Source organism: Ochotona curzoniae, unplaced genomic scaffold (assembly GCF_017591425.1).
Source record: "Ochotona curzoniae isolate NIBS_2020 unplaced genomic scaffold, NIBS_Ocur_1.0 contig_1274, whole genome shotgun sequence".
Taxonomy (NCBI): domain Eukaryota; kingdom Metazoa; phylum Chordata; class Mammalia; order Lagomorpha; family Ochotonidae; genus Ochotona; species Ochotona curzoniae.
Genome location: NW_024465023.1, coordinates 3,662,339 through 3,682,653, shown reverse-complemented (window position 1 = coordinate 3,682,653; position 20,315 = coordinate 3,662,339). Strand labels below are relative to the sequence as shown.

The 20,315-nt window shown below is 51.7% G+C and overlaps 1 protein-coding gene across 1 annotated transcript in view; it reads left to right on the top strand.

The window, feature by feature from the left end:
* Positions 1-20,315, top strand: part of MAP3K15 (mitogen-activated protein kinase kinase kinase 15) — a 79,769-nt gene that overhangs the window by 58,444 nt on the left and 1,010 nt on the right. The window contains exons 14-25 of the mRNA XM_041002608.1: positions 1,718-1,805; positions 4,025-4,158; positions 5,888-6,015; positions 7,146-7,276; positions 7,509-7,614; positions 13,588-13,745; positions 14,513-14,714; positions 15,701-15,789; positions 16,632-16,817; positions 17,197-17,299; positions 17,937-18,129; positions 19,769-19,875. Of these exons, the coding sequence (XP_040858542.1) occupies positions 1,718-1,805; positions 4,025-4,158; positions 5,888-6,015; positions 7,146-7,276; positions 7,509-7,614; positions 13,588-13,745; positions 14,513-14,714; positions 15,701-15,789; positions 16,632-16,817; positions 17,197-17,299; positions 17,937-18,129; positions 19,769-19,875 (1,625 nt within the window). The remainder of the gene's footprint in view (positions 1-1,717; positions 1,806-4,024; positions 4,159-5,887; positions 6,016-7,145; positions 7,277-7,508; positions 7,615-13,587; positions 13,746-14,512; positions 14,715-15,700; positions 15,790-16,631; positions 16,818-17,196; positions 17,300-17,936; positions 18,130-19,768; positions 19,876-20,315) is intronic.

Sequence of the window (20,315 nt, the reverse complement as noted above, 5' to 3'; positions counted from 1 at the left end):
AGTGTGCGTGTTTGCATTTCTGTGTGAATTTCAGTGTCAACAGGGCTAGTGTTGTAACATAGTAGGGTAAGCTGCCACCTGTGCTGCCAGCATCTCCTGTTAGAGCTTTGATTTGAGTCCCAGCTGCTCTGCTATTGATCCTAATGTGCAGGGGAACGCAGTGCAAGATGCCCCAAGTGCTTGGGCTCTCGCTGTTCATGTGGAGGGCCTGATCCCATGGATAGAAAATATATTTCTCTTTTTCTTACTATCATTGTCTTTCAAGTAAATAAACAACTTTTTATTTTTTAAAGAAAATCAGTATGAGCTTCTCAATTTCGGCAGATAAAGACAGCTAGAATTGGGCCCGGCATGGTGGCGCAAGTGGTTAAGTCCTCGCCTTGCATGCCCAGGATCCCATATGGGTGCCGGTTCTAATCCCGGCAGCCCCGCTTCCCTTCCAGCTCCCTGCCTGTGGCCCGGGAAAGCAGTTGAGGATAGCCCAAGGCTTTGGGACCCTGCACCCGCGTGGGAGACCCGGAAGAGGTTCCTGGCTTCGGATCGGCATAGTATCAGCCGTTGCGGCTCACTTGGGGAGCGAATCATCGGACGGAAGATCTTCCTCTCTGTCTCTCCTCTCTGTATATCCACCTTTCCAATAAAAAAATAATAAAAATAAATCCTTAAAAAAAAAAAAAGACAGCTAGAATTTTGGCAGGAAGTATATTAGATATGTAGATCAATTTGGAAAGCATTGCCATGTTAATCATATTGTCTTCCAGTCCGTGAACACAGTGTGTCTTTTTTTAAAAGATTCATTTCTTTTACTTAAGTTAGATTCTTCATTGTCTCATTCACTTTCCAAATGGCTGCAATGGCCAGAGCTGGGCCATTCTGAAGCCAGGAGCCAGGGGCTTCTTCCAGGGCTCCCATGTGGGTGCAGGGGTCCAAGGCCTGGAGCCAACGTGCACTGCTTTCTCAGGCTGTTATCAGTGGAGCAGCTGGGACTTTGAACTGGTGTCCTTACGGAGGGCTGTGCTGCAGCATTAGCCCGAGAGCTTCTCTCTGCTAATTCACTCCCCAAGCGGCCGCAATGGCCAAGGCTGAACCAGGTCCATGCCTGGCTTCGTGCAGGTCTCCCACATGGGTGCCAGGGGCCTAAGGGCCTGACCCGTCTTTCATTGCTTTTCTCAGGCACAGTAGCAGGGAGCTGGGTCCACAGTGGAGCAGCCAGCGTGTGGCTGGCATTGCAGGCGGGGGCTTTTTCCATACTGTGACAAAACACAACCCCTTAAATTGTTTAATTTCTTTTAACAGTGTTATGTGATTTCAGTGTGTTAGTAATATACAGCCTCTGTTAAATCATCTATTTTCTTGATGCTGTTGTAAATGGAGTTTTCTTAATTTCAATTTTGGATTACTCATAGCTAAAATATAAAAATACATCTGGCTTTATATACTGATTTTGTCTTTAATTCAAGACAAAAAAACACTTGTCATTTTCTGCAAAGAATTGCTGCCTTCGGGTGCTGATGTCCTAGATAATTAGTATGTTGCATGTGTGGAGACAGGTTTAGAGCAGATTGGTGACCACTAGAGGGCTGTGTCTGTTGAAGGAGTGGCTTGTTTGGTTCATGACTTAGAAAAATTGGCTGCATGTTGAAGCATCATTTCCTGTGAAAAGGACAGAAAAGATAAGGAACGAGAGTGGTCCTTATGTGCACCTGTGTTGTTCCAGGTTTTTCACTTTGGTCAAAGAGATGTTAAGCACTACAGAAAATAGCACAGCGATACATGCAACAGGTGTTTTCGGAAACATCTTTCAGGTGAGTCATGGAAGACATGTACCGTGGGAAAAATTTCTCACTTTTTTTTCAAGATTTATTTACCTATTTTGAAAGGATTCACAGAGAAGAGGAGAGATGCGGAGAGAGTTGCTTCATGTGCAGGGCACAGTGGCCTGGGCTAAGCCGGGCCAAACCAAAAGAAAACTCGTCTGTGTCTCCCACATGAATAGCAGGGCCCTAAGCACTTGGGCCATCTTCAGTTGCTGTCCCAGATGCACTAACAGGGAGCTGGATTAGCATTGTAGCCACCATCCTTGAGCTACTGCACCACAAAACCAGCCTCATCACTTTGTCTTGGTGCTTAAAGAAAATGTCCCATTTTTCAGAGCAAAATCCTCTGTTGGGTATATTGTAAAATATTTGTTTGTGAACCCACCAGCCATCACTATCAGTTTCTCCCCCAAATTTAGTGTATCTCCATAGAAAACTCCCATTACTCTGAGATCTACTGAGGGCATTCAGAAAATGGGGGCGGAAATAGAGTAGAATTTCCTTTTAGGGAGAATCTGTGGACAAGTTCTTTCTTAAGCTAATTAATAATAATTGAGACTATAAAAGAAATCATTGGGCATGTGAAAGCAATCTTTTTCATTTATACCTAAAATTACTTTCATTATCTTTATTTGAATTTCAGTATTTTTAAATGACTTAGTTATTCAAAAGGCGGAAGCAAAGCTTTAGGTGTCCCATCAGCTGGTTAATTTGTGAAATGTGCGCCATATCCAGAACTGGGTCAAGGCAAAGTTAGGAGTTGTATCTCAGTCCCTTATGTTGGTGACAGGGACCCAAGCACTGGAGCCATCATACTCCTCCCAGGATGTGCATTCAGCTGGAAACTGAGATGGCAAGTGCAGCTGAGACTTGAACCCAGGTGCTGTTTGGGGATGAAGGTGTGCCAAGGGGCATCTTAAACCATGATGCCAAACAACCACTACTGCATATAGTGTATTAAATAGAACAATTTTGAAATCATGTTTAAGGAGGTAGAGTGGTCATAATCTCTTTGGGACATCATGGTTGCTGTCCATGGTTCCTTCGGCATCGTTTTACGTGTTGTTGAATCTTACACTATAATTCAGATTTGCCACTAAGTCAGGCTTTCCCAGTGATTGCAATTTATTAAAATTGTGCTGTACTTGTAAAATAGACTGAAAGGAATTGCTAAAGGTTTCTTTCCAAAATATGTCAGCAAGTGATTTTAATAAGTGTGTAAGTTACTAGAGTCCTTAGAATCCCAGTTTGTTGTAGAAATGAACGCAGTGTAGGCTGGCATGAGAGTTCCACTGGCTAATCCTCCAGCTCTCTCTTCCTCTCCCCCTCCTTCCCTCTCTCCCTCCCTCCCTCCCTCTCTTCCTCCCTTTCTCTCTGCCTCTACTCTCCCCTTTCCTCCTTCCCTCCTCCTTCCCTCCCTCCTTCCCTCCCTCCTTCTCCCCCTCCTTCTTCCCCTCCTTCTCCCCCTCCTTCCCTCCCTCCTTGTCCCCTTCCTTCCCTCCCTCCTTCCCTCCACCCTTCCCTCTCCCCTTCCCTACCTTCTTCTTCCCCCTTCCTCTCTCTGTCTCCCCATCTCCCCCTCTTGTATGCCTATTACTGTGATTTTTACTTGCATTTCCCTGATGGCTAGTGGTCCTGATCAGTTGATCTTTGATCAACTGTTTCACTTTCATCAACTAGTTCACTACCCAAATGGTCACAGTGGCTGTGCCAGGTTGAAGCCAGGAGTCAGAAACTCCATCTGTCTCCTGGGTGGTGGGGTGCAGGGACCCAAGTCCTTGAACCATTGCCTGCTGCCTCCCAGGGTGTGTGTTAGCCCCAGCAGGAAGGTCTGAGCAAAAGTGTCATTTGGGTCCTAGCACGTTAACCACCTGCCCCTTTGGCTTCAGCTGTCCTGTCAAAAAGATTTGTTTCTGACACACTGCTGAGGGATCGTGCAGGAAACATGTGTTTGCAGTGTTAAAATGGAGAGAAAAAGTGAACCAGCTCTACTGCACTCTTTTCTTGAATCCTTTACTCATGAGGCCATCCATCTAGAAATTTTACCACTTTAAAGTCATAATTTAATGAAAAACACATAAAAATGGTGTCTTGGCCTGGTGTTCAGGTGTTATTTAGAATTTTTTAAAATGGAGGGGTGGCACTGGGCCTTCAAGGGTGCTTTTCTACTGCGTGTTGTGACCTTGATGTCCATTGTGTCTCCTCAGTATGAGTATGAGCTGGATGCAGTCGGCAGGAAAGTTGTCTTGGGAAAAGGCACATATGGGACTGTGTATGCTGCCCAAAATGTGAACAGTGGAGTGCGGATAGCCATCAAGGAAATCCCGGAGAGAGACAGCAGGTAAGTAGGGTGGCCTTCTAGAACCTTTCGCACTCTGCAGCTGTCATCTTGGTGCCCTGCATGCTGATGCTGTAGAGAATTTGGGCTGGCTGGGTCAGGGAATGTGTACCTCACGTGGCAAAGGGGATCTACTTGCCTTTCTCTGTGGGACAGCTATGTTAGGGAACCGGAACAGCTTCCTGTGGACATGGGGACATAGGGATTGCTGAGGGTCCAATTTCAAAGGAAACTGTAGTTGTGTTTCTGCTCACTGCCTGGGTATGAAGTTTCACACTTGTGTGCAAATAGGTTTTTTTGCAAATATTTAAACTGAACTGTTGAAAACAGCTGTGATTTGTTGGGATGCATCATTATAAGAAAAAAATCAGACTTTAAAAAGGTATTATTATTGGAAACGGAGATTTACAGAGCAGGAAAGACAAAGATCTTCCATCTGCTGGTTTACTCCACAAATGGCCACAACAGCTGGAGCTGAGCCAATCCAAAGCCAGGAGCCTGGAGCTTCTTCCAGGTCTCCCACGTGAGTGCAGGATCCCAAGGTCTCAGTCCATCCTCTACTGCAATCCCAGGCCACCGGCAGGGAGCTGGATGGAAGTGGAGCAGCTGGGACATGAACTGGCACTCATGTGGGATACTAGTGCTTGCAGTTGGAACATGAGCCGGTTGAACCATTACACTGGACCCCACATGAATCATTTTAAAGTGAAAGCATCCAGTGTTTACAATTTAAACCCACCTTAAAACAAAACAAAAATAAACTTGACCTTCAACCTCCTCCATGCATTTTGGGTTATTTTTCTGCCATCAGTACAGCTAATCAAATTCTTCAGCATTTTCTCATTTCCTGAAATGTTAATTTCTTTATGAATTTGCCCCACACATCTTCCCTCCCTCCCCTTTTATTCCAGTTTTTGTTTATTTGCCAAAGTCACAGTGGAGGGAAAAATAGAGAAGGATCTTCTACCCACTAGGCCACACTCCCACACGGCCACAGTGACTAGCTTTGAACAGAGCAGCTGGGCTTGTAGTGGTCTGATGTGGGATGCTGGCATGCCTAGTGCACTGCACTGCAGTGCCAGCGCTCTCTGCACTTGTTTCTTAAGAATATTGCAGTAGCAGCTGTCCAATGCCACTGTTTCGAAATAACATCCACAGTTGTGGCTGAAGCATCAGGTACAGACACTGTGTTGTTGACAGGCTGTTTTGGTGCTCTGGTGCTGATTGGATCGGACAAATTGCCCTTCGTCCTGGGACCACTCAGGAATGAAGGCTGGCTCACAAGGGGCTTCAACACTAAGAGCTTTTGTGTAGAGTACTGCCTTTGATGGAATAGTGTGTTAAGAAAGTGTGGATTACAAGACTAGGCCTGATAGGATCTAGTCCTCTTTCTTCTTTTTACTAATGAGAACAAAATCCAAGGCCAGGGAGCATTCAGCAGCTTCCCCAAGGACACAGGCAAGCAAGGCCAGCACCCAGTTCCCTGTATGCTGTCTCATGCTCACGATGGGCCAGGTGCAGCACTTTTATGGGTTGTGGGGGGAATTGCTTGCACGGATCTCCTACCTCTCTCCCTCATCTTACAGATTGCAAGCTGAGTGGTCTTACAGGGAAAAAAAAAACCCTCCAGGAAGACCTGGGGTCTGTGTCAGGGCAGTCTGTAGCAGGTGTAACGCAGGTGCCAAGCCCCTGGGCTTGGGCAGGTGATGCCAGCTCTGTTTTTCCCCACCAGGTGCCCTCAGCCTGTTACAGAGGAGATAACCGTGCACAGATACCTCAGGCACCGCAACATTGTTCAGTACTTGGGCTCTGTCTCCGAGGGCGGCTACCTGAAGATATTTATGGAACAGGTGCCTGGAGGTGAGTAGTCGTGTCTCTAAAAAAGGCAGGCCTCTTAGGTGTCAGAATGCATTAGTATGAGAAGTTAGATGTTCACTTTCCAGATGTCTGTCTGTCTGTCTCTCTCTGACACACACACATACTTTTTCCTGTAGCCCTTGACCCTTTGTGCCCTAATCAACTATGTAAAGATTATCAAAATAAAATAACAATTAAAAAAGAAGAGATGGAGAAGAGAGGGATGCAGGTCTTAAAAATGGCCTTACAAAATCACATTGATAAAGATGACGCTAGTGCTGTGTGCACACAATTCCCAAGTGCAGACGATCGGTTAGAGGAAATACGACTTTGTCATGTCTGGAGCCAGATGCCTCTCTGTCTACAAGCTGGACAACTTTAGGCAGCCTATTTTAATTTGCTGTGTGCCCTGTTTTCTAGCGAAACAAGTGTTGCAATTGGAGTAGTGGCAATTATTTTGGTGGTTGGAGTTAGTTATTGGGATAATAGTCATCTCTTGGTGGGATGTTGGCCAGGTTAAATGAGAGTGTATGGCCAAGGACTGATAGAGATAAAGGTCAAGAAGTGTTTACTAAAATCATCGTAAACATCATAATTGGCTTTTAACAATATTTGAATACAACCGTGAGATCATCCCGTTAGAAATGTGATGGCAGAGGAGCCCAGCCACCTCCATCTGCCAGAGCCTGCCGTCAGGACCTGCCCCACCTCTCACATACGGAGGTGAAAAATGTGACTTTAACCCAAGCACAGTGGCCAAGGCAGTTTCATAAAGCAGCAGGTATGGGCCCTGAGGTGTCACCGGCCTCACCTCCCACGTTTGGAGAGCAGCACTTCCCTTCCTCTGCTGACTTTGGGTAGCTGCACAGACTAAGCCCTAAGGGATCACAGGGCTCCTTATTACCCCCACCCCACCCCCTTAGGCCCTGTGTTGACTCCCTGCACTTCATTCACTGCTCGTGGCCACAAAGAGGAAACACTTCACATTCAGCGGAGTTTCATCAGCATATAAACAGCTCCATGACATAGCTATGTGACATCGCCTCACTTTCCTCCCCTAACCTTGCTTTCCTTCCCTAAATCCTTACACTTGAACCTCTCTCATCCTCACGCGCCTCTGGTGTTGATTTTAGGAAGCCTTTCCGTTCTGCTGCGGACAAGATGGGGGCCAATGAAGGAGCCCGCAATCAAGTTTTACACCAAGCAGCTGGTGGAAGCCCTGAAGTATCTCCATGACAACCAGATAGTGCACCGAGATGTAAAGGTACCCGGTTCCCTTGCTGCTGCTGCTTTGCGGTGTCTGTGGCTGGCCGTGAGCCCAGAGCACAGTGCTAGCCTCTTGGGGACTCACACGGGGACACAGCTGAGCACAGTGCTCCCCGAAGTGTGAAGTCTGCTCTTTTTAGTGCCTTGGACACTTTCCCAAGGTCCAACTTGGTTTCACGTCCATTTGTTGAGATCTGTCTGAGCTGGGTGGGGTTTTCCTTTTGCTGCAGGGCGACAATGTTCTGGTAAACACATTCAGCGGAGTGGCGAAGCTCTCTGACTTTGGAACCTCAACACGGCTTGCGGGCATGAGCCAGTGCACGCGCACCTTCGCAGGTAAGCGGGCAGAGTTTGACACAGGGCAGCTCTTTGGACTTAGGCTTTCTTCACGAGCTGTAACCATTCCAGACTTAGGTTCTTGGGTACATTTTCAGCGCCTGGTGGCCAACTGATGCAGGAGCCCCTATCTGTGCCATAGGGAAGTGCTCAGCTGGCTGCCCATGCTGGCCAGCTGGCCCTGTTTTCTTATTAATCTTGCAAATGTGGAGGTATGTTGAGATTTCATGAGTATTGCCAACACATCACTCAGACGCTAGTGCCTGGAGCAAAGTGTGGGTCTTTCTGAACAGTGCTGGTCCTCAGACAGTGGCTCTTAATATCTTATTGGTCTGCCATGAAAATAGCTGCTTCCTTAGCGGATACTGGCCCTTAGTGCCGGCATGTGGTTCTTGGTCATGGGTCCACCAGAGAACGGTCCAGGCATTGAGAGGAACTTGCTTCACAGAGGGGTCAGAATCAGCAGCTAGCCATAATGTGGTTATAACACCAAGAATCGGCAGAAGGATGTGCAAAAACTGCCTGTCACCTTTTGAAATTACCACTTAAAAGCAGCCATAGCAGAACCTTTGATCCTGGCTCACACATCTTGAACAAGAAAGGTGTGTGCGCCCCGAGGGCCACGTGTAAAGCTCACGAAGGCCTCGCTTGAGTGGATAGTGCAGCAGCTCATGTGCGATTCTAGCTTCTCAAGGACAGCTTCTCTAGCTTCTTCACTTCTTGCCCTCCTTCCCATTCATTGGCCCCTCACATCTTTTCAAAGATTGCTTTTTATTGCAATTTATTTTTATTGCTGCGCTCCATCTCTGTGGTCCCCAAAGCCCCAGCAGCCGCAGCTGGGGCCGCCCCCTGGTGGCTGATGTTTCTACTGTGCGAGATGGGCACACTGGTGCAGATCAGCACTGTGGGCAGACGTGTGCATTTCCGCATCCAGGGAGACTAAAAAGCATCAGGATTACTTCTCAGCTGCTGATGCAAGGGGAGGGGCCTGCGTTTCCAAGTGAGAACTTGTTGCAGCAGGATGTCTCTCAGAGGGTCTTGAAGAGAATGTGTTGGAGTTTGGCTCACTGCTTAGGGTATGTGGAGAGAGACAGACATGGGTGAATACGGATATGGAATTGGCTGGGTTTTTGCTCTTTGAGCACTGTACAAGCCTAACTGAAAAGTGCTTGTAGTCTCTTTGGAAGCCACCACTTTGTTCAGTTAACACGTATGTAGCAAGAGAGGGCTCAGGGTCGGCCAAGACTTATTTCAAAATGTGAAACCCCAACCAATTCTCTCATAAATTAGCATCTCTGAGGAGGAAAACACACAGCCACACATGTATAATTCATTATTGCAGATCGCACTTCTCAGCGAATTGCCTTGGGGAGGTGTGGATTTTGCATTGCAAAATGATGTAGGGGTGATCAGGAAGGAAAACGGTGTGCACATCTCTGCTGTGAACAGAGCGCTGCAGTATCAGAGTCACGGTGGACGGGGTGGGGCTCAGCGATGGGGGTAACGAGGCCCACCCCAGATCCCAGCCATGCCCTTGTCCTTTGGCCCCCTGCTGGCCCCTTACACACTGTGTGGCACAGCTGCCCTTGGCCTGTGGCTTTTCCAACCATCCTTAGGGAGCAGAGAGAGTCACTGGCACCATAAGGGACAAATGCAGCCCGGATTCGGCCCAGGCAAGGTGTCAGGGGAAGGTACTGCTTCGTGCTTGTCATTCACTGCTGCCTCTGCCCTGCCTGTGGCAGCTCCGGTGGCAGGCAGTGCCATGTTCTCTGCTTGGGAGTGTGCAGTGCAGCTCTGTTGCCTCAGCCCCTGCTCGCCAGCTGTAGGAGAGCAGGGGCAGGCAGAGTCGCCCTGGCTAGCCCTGCTCTGAGCATGCTGCTGCCATCACTCTTGGTTCTTACGGAAACTGGCTTTCATTCCCACAGAGGGACATGGGCATGGGCAGGTGACCTGTCCTTCACTTCTTGCCCTCCTTCCCATTCATTGGCCCCTCACATCTTTTCAAAGATTGCTTTTTATTGCAAAGGCAAGTTAACAGTGAGAAGGGGAGACAGAAAGGTCTTCCATCCACTGTTTCACTCCCCAAATGGTCACAGCGGCTGGAGCTGAGCTGATCTGAAGCCAGGAGCCAGAAGCCTCTTCCTGGTCTCTCACATGGGTGCAGGGTCCCATGGCTTTGGGCCATCCTCTGCTGTTTTCCCAGGCTACAGGCAGGGAGCTGGATGGGAAATGGAGCAGCCCGGACACGACCTGGACTCTGTACAGGACCCTGGTACGTGCAAGGCGAGGATGACCCCTTGCTTTAGATGTCACTCAAGGCCTTGGTACCAATGATATCCACAAGTCCAGTTGACTGCCTTTGAGTGGGAGACCTTCTGGAAAAGACCCTAAGCCAATGTTTGCGCCATGGCTTGCTCATTCTTTGGCCTGGGTTCCTTAACCTTCAGCCCACTGTTGAGAGCACATGGCTGTCTCCCCGGATCTGACGGCAGCCCCCTGTGTGCTGTGGAAGGATGCTTCTGTTCCCTCTGGAATCAGTCTTCCTGCACCTTACCTCCATGGCGGCTGAGTGTGCCTGACCTCCCCACCCCCATACCTGCCCAGGGGCTTGGGGTTAGGAAGTGACGCCTGTGCCAGCAGGCCCTCCCTGGGCCATGGGAAGCTGTGTCCACCCTCTCTTAGCTGTGCTTTGCTTTGCTTCATTAACTACCAAACTTGGGAGCTCTGAGCTCTGGTGGTATTAAGGGCCTCCCTTGTTAAGTGTAGTTATCCTGAGTTGAACTCTGTAGCTTGGGAGAGGGGAGGCAACCCAGCCTGGCACTGTCTGAGGCAGCTGCCCACCACACACACCTTCCCTGCAGTGTCTGCCTTCCCAACTTCCCAACACTTTAAGTGCTTACTCTGGATCTTGTGACCTCCCTGGGCATGGGGCCTGAAGCTGGATGAGCAGCTTGAGATTCCCCCCCTTTGCCCTTTGCAAACATTCACTGCCTGGCCCCTATGCCACCTGCTGCCCTAACAGCCAGGTGGCATCTGGAAACCTCGGTTTAAAAAAAAAAAAAGGTGGCTCCACATCATGTGTTGTCTTGGCTGGGACCTGGACAGTGCTGCTGGGCAGGTTGGCCAGGACTTTACAAAGTGGCGCACACACACCTTGGAGGAAGTGGGCCAGGAGGATGCGAGGGCCCTGACAGCAGATTTGAAGGCAGCTGGTCAGTCAGTCTTGTCTTATTTTGTCTGTCTGATATACAGAAAGAAGGAAAGACAGAAAGATCTTCCATCTGCTGGTTCACTCCCCAAATGGCTATAACGGCCAGAGCTGAGCTGATCCGAAGCTTCTTCCAGTTCTCCCATGTGTATGCAGGGTCCCAAGGCTTTGGGCCATCCTTTCCTGCTTTCCCAGGTCAAAGCAAGGAGCTGGATGGGAAGTGGAGCAGCTGGGATAGGAACTGGCACCCATATAGGATGCCAACGCTTGGAGATGGAGGATTAGCTAGCTGAGCCATTGCCCTGGCCTCAAGCAGGCCGGTTTCTCGGGATTTCGGTAGCGTCCGTATGTTCCCCAGTGCTGATCTTGACCTGTTCTTCTGATCAGAATCTATTCTTGGGTTGATGTTTACTTCCAGGAAACACACTGACCATGTTCTCTGGATGAGTTGCAGTCGCTTCATTCTCTCTGTTTCTGACTTTATCTTCAAATTTATTTGTGTTGGAAAATCAGATTTACAGAGAAAAGGAGAGACTGAGCTCTTCCATATGCTGGTTCACTCCCCAAGTGGCCACAAAGGCCAGAGCTGAGCCAGTCTGGAGCCAGGAATAACTTCTGGGTCTCCCACATGGGTGCAGGGTCCCAAGGCTTTGGGCCGTCCTCGACTGCTTTTCCAGGCCACAAGCAGGGAGCTGGATGGGAAGTGGAGCAACCAGAACACACATCAGTGTCCATGTGGGATCCTGCCACTTGGATGTGAAGGATTAGCTAGTTGAAGGTTATAGCAGGTAGCTTTTTCGTGGCTGCTTTTGTTTTCATTTATTTAATCCATAGAGCCCTTTGCATTAATGAACACCTCCTGCTGGCATGTCTGATTATCACCTTCCCTAAGGCCCCTTCTGGTGGCAAACGCTGTGCCAGAGAAAGGTCAGTGGCAGCTCAACGTTGCATTGTGCTGGCCAACAGCTTGTGTCAGGCATCACCCAGTGGCCTTCTCAGCCGTGTGTCCTTGCCCAGGCTCCTTCCCTGCCTGAGCATGCTTTTATGCCTTAGTGTACGTCTTTGACCTTCACCTCACTGACGGCGCCAGCTTCCACCTTGTTGGGGTCATGATCATAGTTACAAGGGTGTGGTTTTCCCAGGCTGCTCCTTGCTGTACAGAAGGAGTTCGGTTGTGTTGGCAGCAAGGATAACCACTTGGGCAGGCATGTTTGAATTGGCCACAAGAGGTGCTCCTGAGTGATGTCCAAGTCACTTTGATGCATAAACACACAGAAAATTGGGAGCCGGTGGTTTCCTCCATGGCTCATTGCTGTCACGCTGGTTCCTGGATCACTCAGGTTGCTGACTGCCAGTGGCTGTGTGTTGCACGCTGCAGGAGACATCGTGGTACACGACAGCATGGGCTCTGCTAGAGTGCTCTCCCATCTCAATGGTGTCAGCTTGGCAGACTTCACAGGTGCTGAGGGGCGGGAGACCCTTGGTCTGTGCCCTGCGCTGGTGATTTCTAGTGGGGGTTGACAGATCCCTCTCTCGCTGCCTATGACTGAGCCTGGCCAAGTTGTTGGAACCCACGTGGGTCTCTTCCAGTGGCCAGCGTTTGTCCAGAAACTCCATAGTGGCCTGGTTGAGGGGTTCTCAGGGCTCCCTTGCCATGTGACACCCCTCCTGCCTGGTTCTTGCCTACCTCTTGCCCCCAGCTTGGCTTAGCATTGTACTCAGAAAGCACTCCACCCCTGCTTCCAGCGTATTGTCCTTCAGCCATTCAATTTTAATGCATGCCTAAGCTTGTTTCATCATTCACTTCCCAGAGATGCAAGCCCACACAGCCCAGCATCTCGCGGACCCAGCCAAGCAGAGGCCCATGCTGTCCTGCATGTTCCTGCTGCCCTGTCTGCTAGGGATGAGCCTCATTTCCTTGTCCCTGCTGCCAGCACCGTCACTGTGCTGTCCATCTGGAGGCCTTTCTACATGACACTCCTCCTGCTCTAATTTCCCTGGGTTCAGTGTGTGTGGGCACAGGTGGAGCATCCCTGTTCTGAGATGCTGTGGAATCTGAGAGTCTTTGAGCATCATGAAGGTGATCAAGAAGTTTCTGATTGGGAAGCATTTCTCATTTCCTGATTAGGCATATTTAGCCAGTGAAGTTGGCATAAGTCTCCCCAAATCCAGAATAACTCCAACAGTTGTAACATGAGTGCACTGGATAAGGGAGACTCACCCTGTATGTGCTTACTGAGTGGACTCCAGCCTGGACATGCTGTGAAGGGACCAGAAGCTGTGTCTCAATGGGCTGAGGGTCAAGAGAGGCACACTGCATGGCTCTGGCCAGGAGATGTGCAGCTGGGGGCTTTCATGTGCTGTGGAATGGCAGGTTGGCATGCCCAGGTTAGGTCCTGGCTTCTCCATTTTGGATCCACCTTCCAGGTAATCTGCATCCTGGGAGGGCAGCAGATGGGAGGTACAGTGCTTGGGTCCCAGCCACGCCCAGGGAAGGCCGACTGTACTTCTGGGCTACTGGCTTCAGCCTGGCTCTTGCTGCTGTAGACATTTGGAAAGTGAAACAGTGGATGTAAAAACCTGTCTTCTCTCTTGTCTTCCCTCCCCCCTTTCATTATTTGAAAGCATACAACAGTATTATTAGTATTAGTATTGTTATTGTTATTTTGGCCAGGTTGCGCCTACCATTGGTGAGGCAGGTGGACCCCACGCTGCATGCTTTTCTGGCCCCGTGGCACTGACAGGTGCTCATCTTTCCCCAACAGGCACTCTGCAGTACATGGCGCCTGAGATCATTGGCCAGGGACTGTGCGGGTATGACTCCGCCGCTGACATCTGGTCCCTGGGCTGCACCATTGTGGAGATGGCCACCAGCAGGCCTCCGTTCCATGAGCTTGGCGAACCGCAGGCAGCAATGTTCCAAGTAAGACCTGTGCGGCTCTCGAGCTTGCTGCCCCTGGGGTGCGGGGGAAGGCATACGCTTCTGGGATTTCAGAAACAGGAAGGCAGGGTGTGAGCACCTGCCAAGAATGTCCACGCCAAAGGAAAGCTCCCCTCTGCCTTTTTTTTTTTTTTAAGATATATTTATTTAAGAGTTACAGATGTAGGGGGAGACAGAATCTTTCATGCACATCGCGCCCCCAACTGGCCATGGAAGCAATAACAGGCTGCCTGCGAGAGGCAGGAAACAGCCAAGGCTTCAGCTGTGCTGTTCACCTGTAGAGCCTAAGGGGGTCCGTTCCCTCTCCTTCTCCCCCTACTCTCCCTCTCCTTGGTGTCCTCCTCCCCTTTCCTCCCCCCTTCTCCTCTCCCCTCTCCTCCTGGTTCTTCTTGAGCTGTTTGGACAGTTTTTCTGAAGATCGTTTGACTTTTGTAGGTGTGGATCTGAAGCCCTGGGTGGGGGTGGGGAGGAGGCTTGGAAAAGCAGGGGGAGGCTGTGAACCCCAAGCAGATACATTCTAGAAAGACTTCAGTGCCTTTGCTGGGTGGGCAGCAGGACTCATTGTGCACATTCTCCGTCGCTGTGAGATGTGGCTGTTCAGAACCCACCATGGCATGCCCATGGGAGCGACAGAGTTCCTGCTGTCTCCAGAGGAAACCATAGCAGGTGCTGCCAGGCTGTGGCTGGCGCAGGAGCGTGGTGGCGGCCTCGCTGGTGCTCACACAGTCCTTCCCTTGCTCTGCCTACAGGTGGGCATGTTTAAGACCCACCCCAAGATCCCAAAATTCCTGTCGGTGGAAGCCAGAGCCTTCATTCTGTCCTGCTTTGAGCCCAGCCCCCAGAAGCGGGCCACCAGCGCCCAACTGCTCCAAATGGCCTTCTTGAGCCAGGTGGACTGCGAGAACTGGAGTGACCTGGAGTTCCAGCCCTTGGGTGAGGCCTGTACCTCTGGTAGGTGTGCCCCCCCCCCCCCCCGCTGGCCTGGAGTAGCCCATGTGCCTGGAGAGTGTTTCTGGGAAATCCAGCCCAAAGTGAGCATTGATTGGCCACAGCAGGGCAGGAGCACGACAGGCCCAGGCTGCAGGGCCACCCCCGTGGGGAGCCTGTGCTGCCTGTGACCTTGGCTCGGGGGTGTCTTCACGAGGTTTGCATACCACTGGCTGTCCTGAAAGCCCCTGAAGCACAGTGGAGTGATCCCTGGCAAAGATGCCCCTGTGTCCCCTTTCCCCTTGCGTGACTTGGGTCACAAGCTGAGACAGTCACTCATGCTGGGCTGAGGGTGGGCATGGTAGCAGCTGGCCATCCCAGGCCCACATCTGGCTTGCAAGTTAGTGGCACAGGCGTGGCAGCCCGCCTTCCCAGCAGCTGTTCCCTGCCTGGCTGAGCCTTCACTCCCCCACAGAAGTCTCCCAGCTCTTGACTGAGTCCTCTGCAGCCCATCCCCTGAGCAGCAGCAGCAGCAGCAGAAGCACAACCAGAAGCAGCAGCAGTGACAATGGTGAAGGCACTAGCCAAGGTGCCAGCAGTGAGGACAACCGTGGAGCTGCTGACGGCCCTGGCAGCATTGGGGTTAGCGGCAACCATGGCCCACAGCACAACTCCATCCCACCTGAAGCAGTGTTGGAAGAGATGCAGGTGCCAGAGCAGCAGGGGGACCGCCTGCTCAGGTACAGCCTGCTGTCCTGTCCCCAAGCTGTGTACCTGCCAGCGAGCTGGCCTTCCTCAGTTGCTGCCTTCTCTGCAGGGCGGTGGGAGCTGGGAGGGCAGTGTATTGTGTGCCTGCCCCTTCCTCTGTGCGCTCCCCACCAGGCATGCTTTGGGACTAGAGAGGCATGGCCTCCTTCCCGTGCATTCCTGCAGCATGGCATCCCCTTGCAGCCCCTCCCACATGTGTGTCTGCCACAGTGTCCCAGAAGATGGTGCATCCTCGTTCCCAGAGGACCGCGAGCTCCGGGCCATTCTATACCAACTTCTGTTGGAGAAGCAGAACCAGGTGGCTTCCAGCCTTCAGGAGTTCTTGGTCCAGGTACAAACCCTGCCCTGCTTGTGCCACCCACTCTTGCCAGGTGCAGCTTGCTGGAGGTCCAAACGGGGACCAGCTCTCCTGATGCTGTAGGGCACTTGCATAGGTACAGTGATCACCCTAACTATTCCCCAAAGTCCTTCCCATCCCAGCAAAAACGAAACACAAAAACCAATACTGCAATAACACGAATTTGCTGAATACTGTAGTGCTCTTGGGTATTTGGGGAGTGATGCTGCTCCCTGCTGGATAAAAAGCTGTACTGCAGCAGACCAGTGGGGCTCCCAGTCACCAACCTTCTCCAGTTTGCAGCCCTGGGGCGTGGCCACCTGCCCGGGTCTCTAGGGTACACCAGAGGTGCCCTCAGCGGGGCAGGGAGTACAGTATGGCTGAAACCATTTGCATTGACCCTCAGACAAGGTCCGGGCAAACTGAGGCTTCCTCCCTGATTTTATCTTTTTTAAAGATTTATTTATCTTTATTGCAAAGTCAGATCTATACAGAGAGGAAGATCTTCTGTCCAGTGATTCACTCCCCAAGTAACTGCAATGGTGGGAGCCGAGCCAATCCGAATCCAGGAGCTTCTTTCCGGGTCTTCCACGTGGGTGCAGGTTCCCAAAGCTTTGGGCCGTCCTAGACTGCTTTCCCAGGCCACAAGCAGGGAGCTGGATGGGAAGCGGGGCTGTCAAGATTAGAACCAGTGCCCATATGGAATCTTAGTGTGTTTAAGGCGAGGACCTTAACCGCTGCTAGGCCTCTGTGCCGGGCCCCCTCCCTTGTAGGAGGCAGCACTTTCCCAATGTTCTGGGCCTTTGTGAGTCATTCCGAACACTCTGTGTGTCTAGGGTTCCATAGAGCTATACCTCTCCATCGACCACATCAAAAGCATCATCGGGATCCTGCGGGACTTCATCCACTTGCCGGAGCACGGGCTCATGGTGGCAATGATCTCAAAGCTCAAGATGGACCTCAACTTTGACAACCTCGCCATCAGCCAGATTCACCTGGTCCTGTTTGCCTTCCAGGATGCAGTAAGTGCTGGCATGTGGCCCTGGTACAAATGTGAGGTCACAGGATTCAGGTACTGTCTTTTCCTGGGGTGCCATAAGCTGCTTCTGTGTCCCAGCCTGAGCCCCAAGACGGCAGATCCTGCTCAGTAACTCACAAGGAAGGGCAGGTGTGCACTGGGCCCCGCAGAGCAGAAATGGCAATGACCATGGGACTTGAGCAGCTCAGTGCTGCTCCTCCCCCGGAGGTTTTGAGTCCCCCGCCTGCCTTAGGGGTCCTGTCAGAACAGGTCAGGCAGAAATGCCGACGCAGGGGAAGCAGACTGGAGCCAGCCAGAGTTCATTAGTTCTGAGATGTAGTCTAGGACCAGAAATACAGTTTTGTGTTTTTATTTTATTCTAGGTTAATAAAATGTTGATGAACTACTTAATGGGGTCCTACTGGAAATTAGCAATGGACATCCTGTACCAGGCAGTGCAGGCTGCCATCACCACTCTCGTGCCAGGTAGGATCCTGCTGGAGTCAGTCTGCTCTGGGCTCAGGGAGAGCAGGAGGTGCCCGGCTTCCAGGGTGCTGCTTTTTTTCTTTCTGACTGTGGCTCTGCGCTCAGCGTCATTCAAGGGCTGCTAAGAAAGCTCAGTGTCATGTGTTCTCGAGACTGGATCGTGACCTAGGAGAGAATGTGTGTGAAGGCCCAGGGCCCTCCTGGAACAGTTCCGTAGCCCTCTGCCGGGTGCTAGGCAGAGCCTGTTGCATCCTGAGACGGCTTTGTTGCCCTAGCTGGAACGCCTGCGTTTGGCAGAGCTGGCTGTTGAGTGCACAGCGCCACCCAGCTGGGGCTCAGCTGCTCCTTGCTTGGCTGACCCCAGGAGCCCGAGGAGCCTTCCCCAGAGGTACCTTTTGTAGGAATCTGTCCCAGCCATGGTCTGAGGTCTGGCTGCACCTTGGGTATCCCTGGCTAGCTAACTTCCTTCACACCCATGTGCCATGCTGGCTGTCAGCTGGGGAGGTGACGTGTGTACTGCGGAGGGCCCGGTGGTGGCTCCCCTGCCAGGCACTGCAAGCTGTGGGCTGGGTAGGCACCTCCCTGGCTTAGTGTGGTGTCGCTCTGCTAATGTGGAATTTCTTCTGTGACTTCATAGAACTCCAGAGCTGCTCTCAGTTTGCCTCTGCGGGACCAGACCAGAACACGGAGCAGGTAGACAGGCTGCCAGGTGGTAGGCCTCAGGCTGACCAGACCGATGCGGCTGTCGGAGGCTCTGGTGCCACATCTGCCCCGGAGGGCCAGCTGCACTCAGACATCCAGTACAGCCACCTCCAGGGGGGGACCACCCAGTAAGGCTTTGGGGTTCTTTGTTCTGTGAGTGGGGTGGAGAACATAAGGAACTGGGCACAGGGGGCATCCGTGGCTTCAGCTGCCCCAGCCTAGAAGAGGAAGGCTCCAGAATGCCCAGGGGCCTGCCACAGGGTTTCTTGGCACTCAGCCCTGTTCAAGGACACAAGCACCTTGACTTCCCTCTCTGTCCCTGGCCCTTCACCCAGCACTGGTTGGTGGCTGTTCACCCCCAAGTTAACAAGTTGGCTGACACATGGGTCTCACACTGCCCTGCCCCCGTGGCAGGGGTCAGCGGGATATATTCCCAGCCAGGGGAAACCCTGGCACTGCCATGTTTCTACACGCTCACCCCACTGCTTGCTCCCCTCCACGGAACATAGCAGGCACTAAGTAAGATGTTCGTGAATGAAACACACAGCACGTGCAGCCCCCAGCCATGGCAAACAGGTGGGCCTTGGGGAGAGGTGTCGGGATTACACAGCAGATGGAACAATGGGCCTTGAAGTTTTGTCTTATGCAGGGCTGTTTGTTTCCGTTGAGGAGGGTCTGTAGCCTCTGGTGGTAAGCAGCTGAGCAGTAGCCAGCGTGTTCATGTACACGGCTGACATGTTCCCGTGCAGCCTTATGGTGCCAGACGCTGCAGCTGTGGCTGCCAGGCAGAATGCGTACCTGGAGGTCATCAGTCTGGCCCTGTGGCAGCACCAAAAGCTTTTTCTACCAGTGGGTGCAGGTACGAGCTGGAATCCAACTCTCCTGCCACTGTGGAAGGAGGTAGCTTGGGACAGGCCGCAGGCCTGGCGGTGGAAGGGTTTTTTGCTGCCTTTCCCCACCCAGTGACTGCAGAGTAGTGACTGCTTGGAGAACCTCAGCCACTGAAAGCTTACTTCTGCACACTGTTCTCCACTTGCGTTAAAGAACCTGCCACTGGGAACAGAGGCCACGTGGCGGCCTGAGCTGACCTGAGCACCACTGGCCTGTGCCCCAGCCCTGCCTTTTCTGGCTTGGGGGGCCCAAGTAAGTGGCTCAAGAGGATGACATCACTACTCTGAGCCAGAGGTGCTGTAGGGCGTGCAGTGTCCTGCGGGAGGGCCCTTGGTCTAGCTACACAGACTTAGCAGTTCAGAGGACCCACTGTGTGCACACATCTCTGCTGTCCAGGTGAGTTCAGAGCACTGCACAGCTCCAAGCTGTTGAGGCTGCTGTAACAGAGAGCCTTCGCTGGGGCAGCCAGCCCAGGGCAGGACCGTCATTGGCCCAGCTATGGAGCCTGCGAGACCCAGATCTCTGGGAAGGTTCTTCTGTTTGGGGCTCGCCAGCATCTCACCAGGTCCCTCCTGGAAAACTCTGGGATCTTCTCCAAGGGAACAGGAGTCCCTGCCTCACCTCCCCCAATACCATCACCTTAGCAGTGCTCAGGGGAGGCACAAATTCAAGGCCATGGTAAAAGCATGCTCTGAGCCCTGGAAGGAAACCTGAGGGGGCTCCTGCAGCCAGGCTGCACTCTGCTTCCTAACCCAGAGCCCACACTTAGGCCTGCCCCGTTGCAGGCTCTTCACTTCCCACAGATGTGCAAGGTGAGTTCAGGCCGTAGGCTGCTTGGCAAATGGCTTGTTTTCTCCCTCTTTTCCTTCCAACCAGACTTTTGGAACACCTAATTCAGAGAGAGAGAAACTACCAGAGCTTCCTGCAGCAAACTCTGCAGGAAAAAGCTCAGGAGCTGCATGAGCTGCAGCACAGCACGCATGGTGAGTCCCCCGCCCCGAGACCAGCATGTGAGCATGGTTAAGATCAAGCCAGACTTTTCAACTCAGATTAAGCCTCGAAGAAACAATTGGTCATGTGTGCCCAAAGCTTGTCATTGCAATGGAAAGCAGCCAGTGCTACCATGAGGCACGTGGATGACCTTGCACATGCAGTATGGCAAGGCCGAGGCCGCTTCCCAAGGCGGCCTCGTGTCCCTCACTTGCAAGGGATGAGTTACCCTAATGACAACAGTTTCGGGTGAAGGGAAGTGTGTGTGTCCTAACTTCACTGCCTCAATTCTACTTAGCAAGTCTGGTCTGAAGTTAGAGCTACTTTGCCATACAGAATCGGGTGGCTCGAATGTAGGAAAGCTATCTTGTTATTTGAGTTGCCTTCCAGAGCTATTCAAGCTCTAGAGAAAAAGCATTTTCAACCAGGCAGA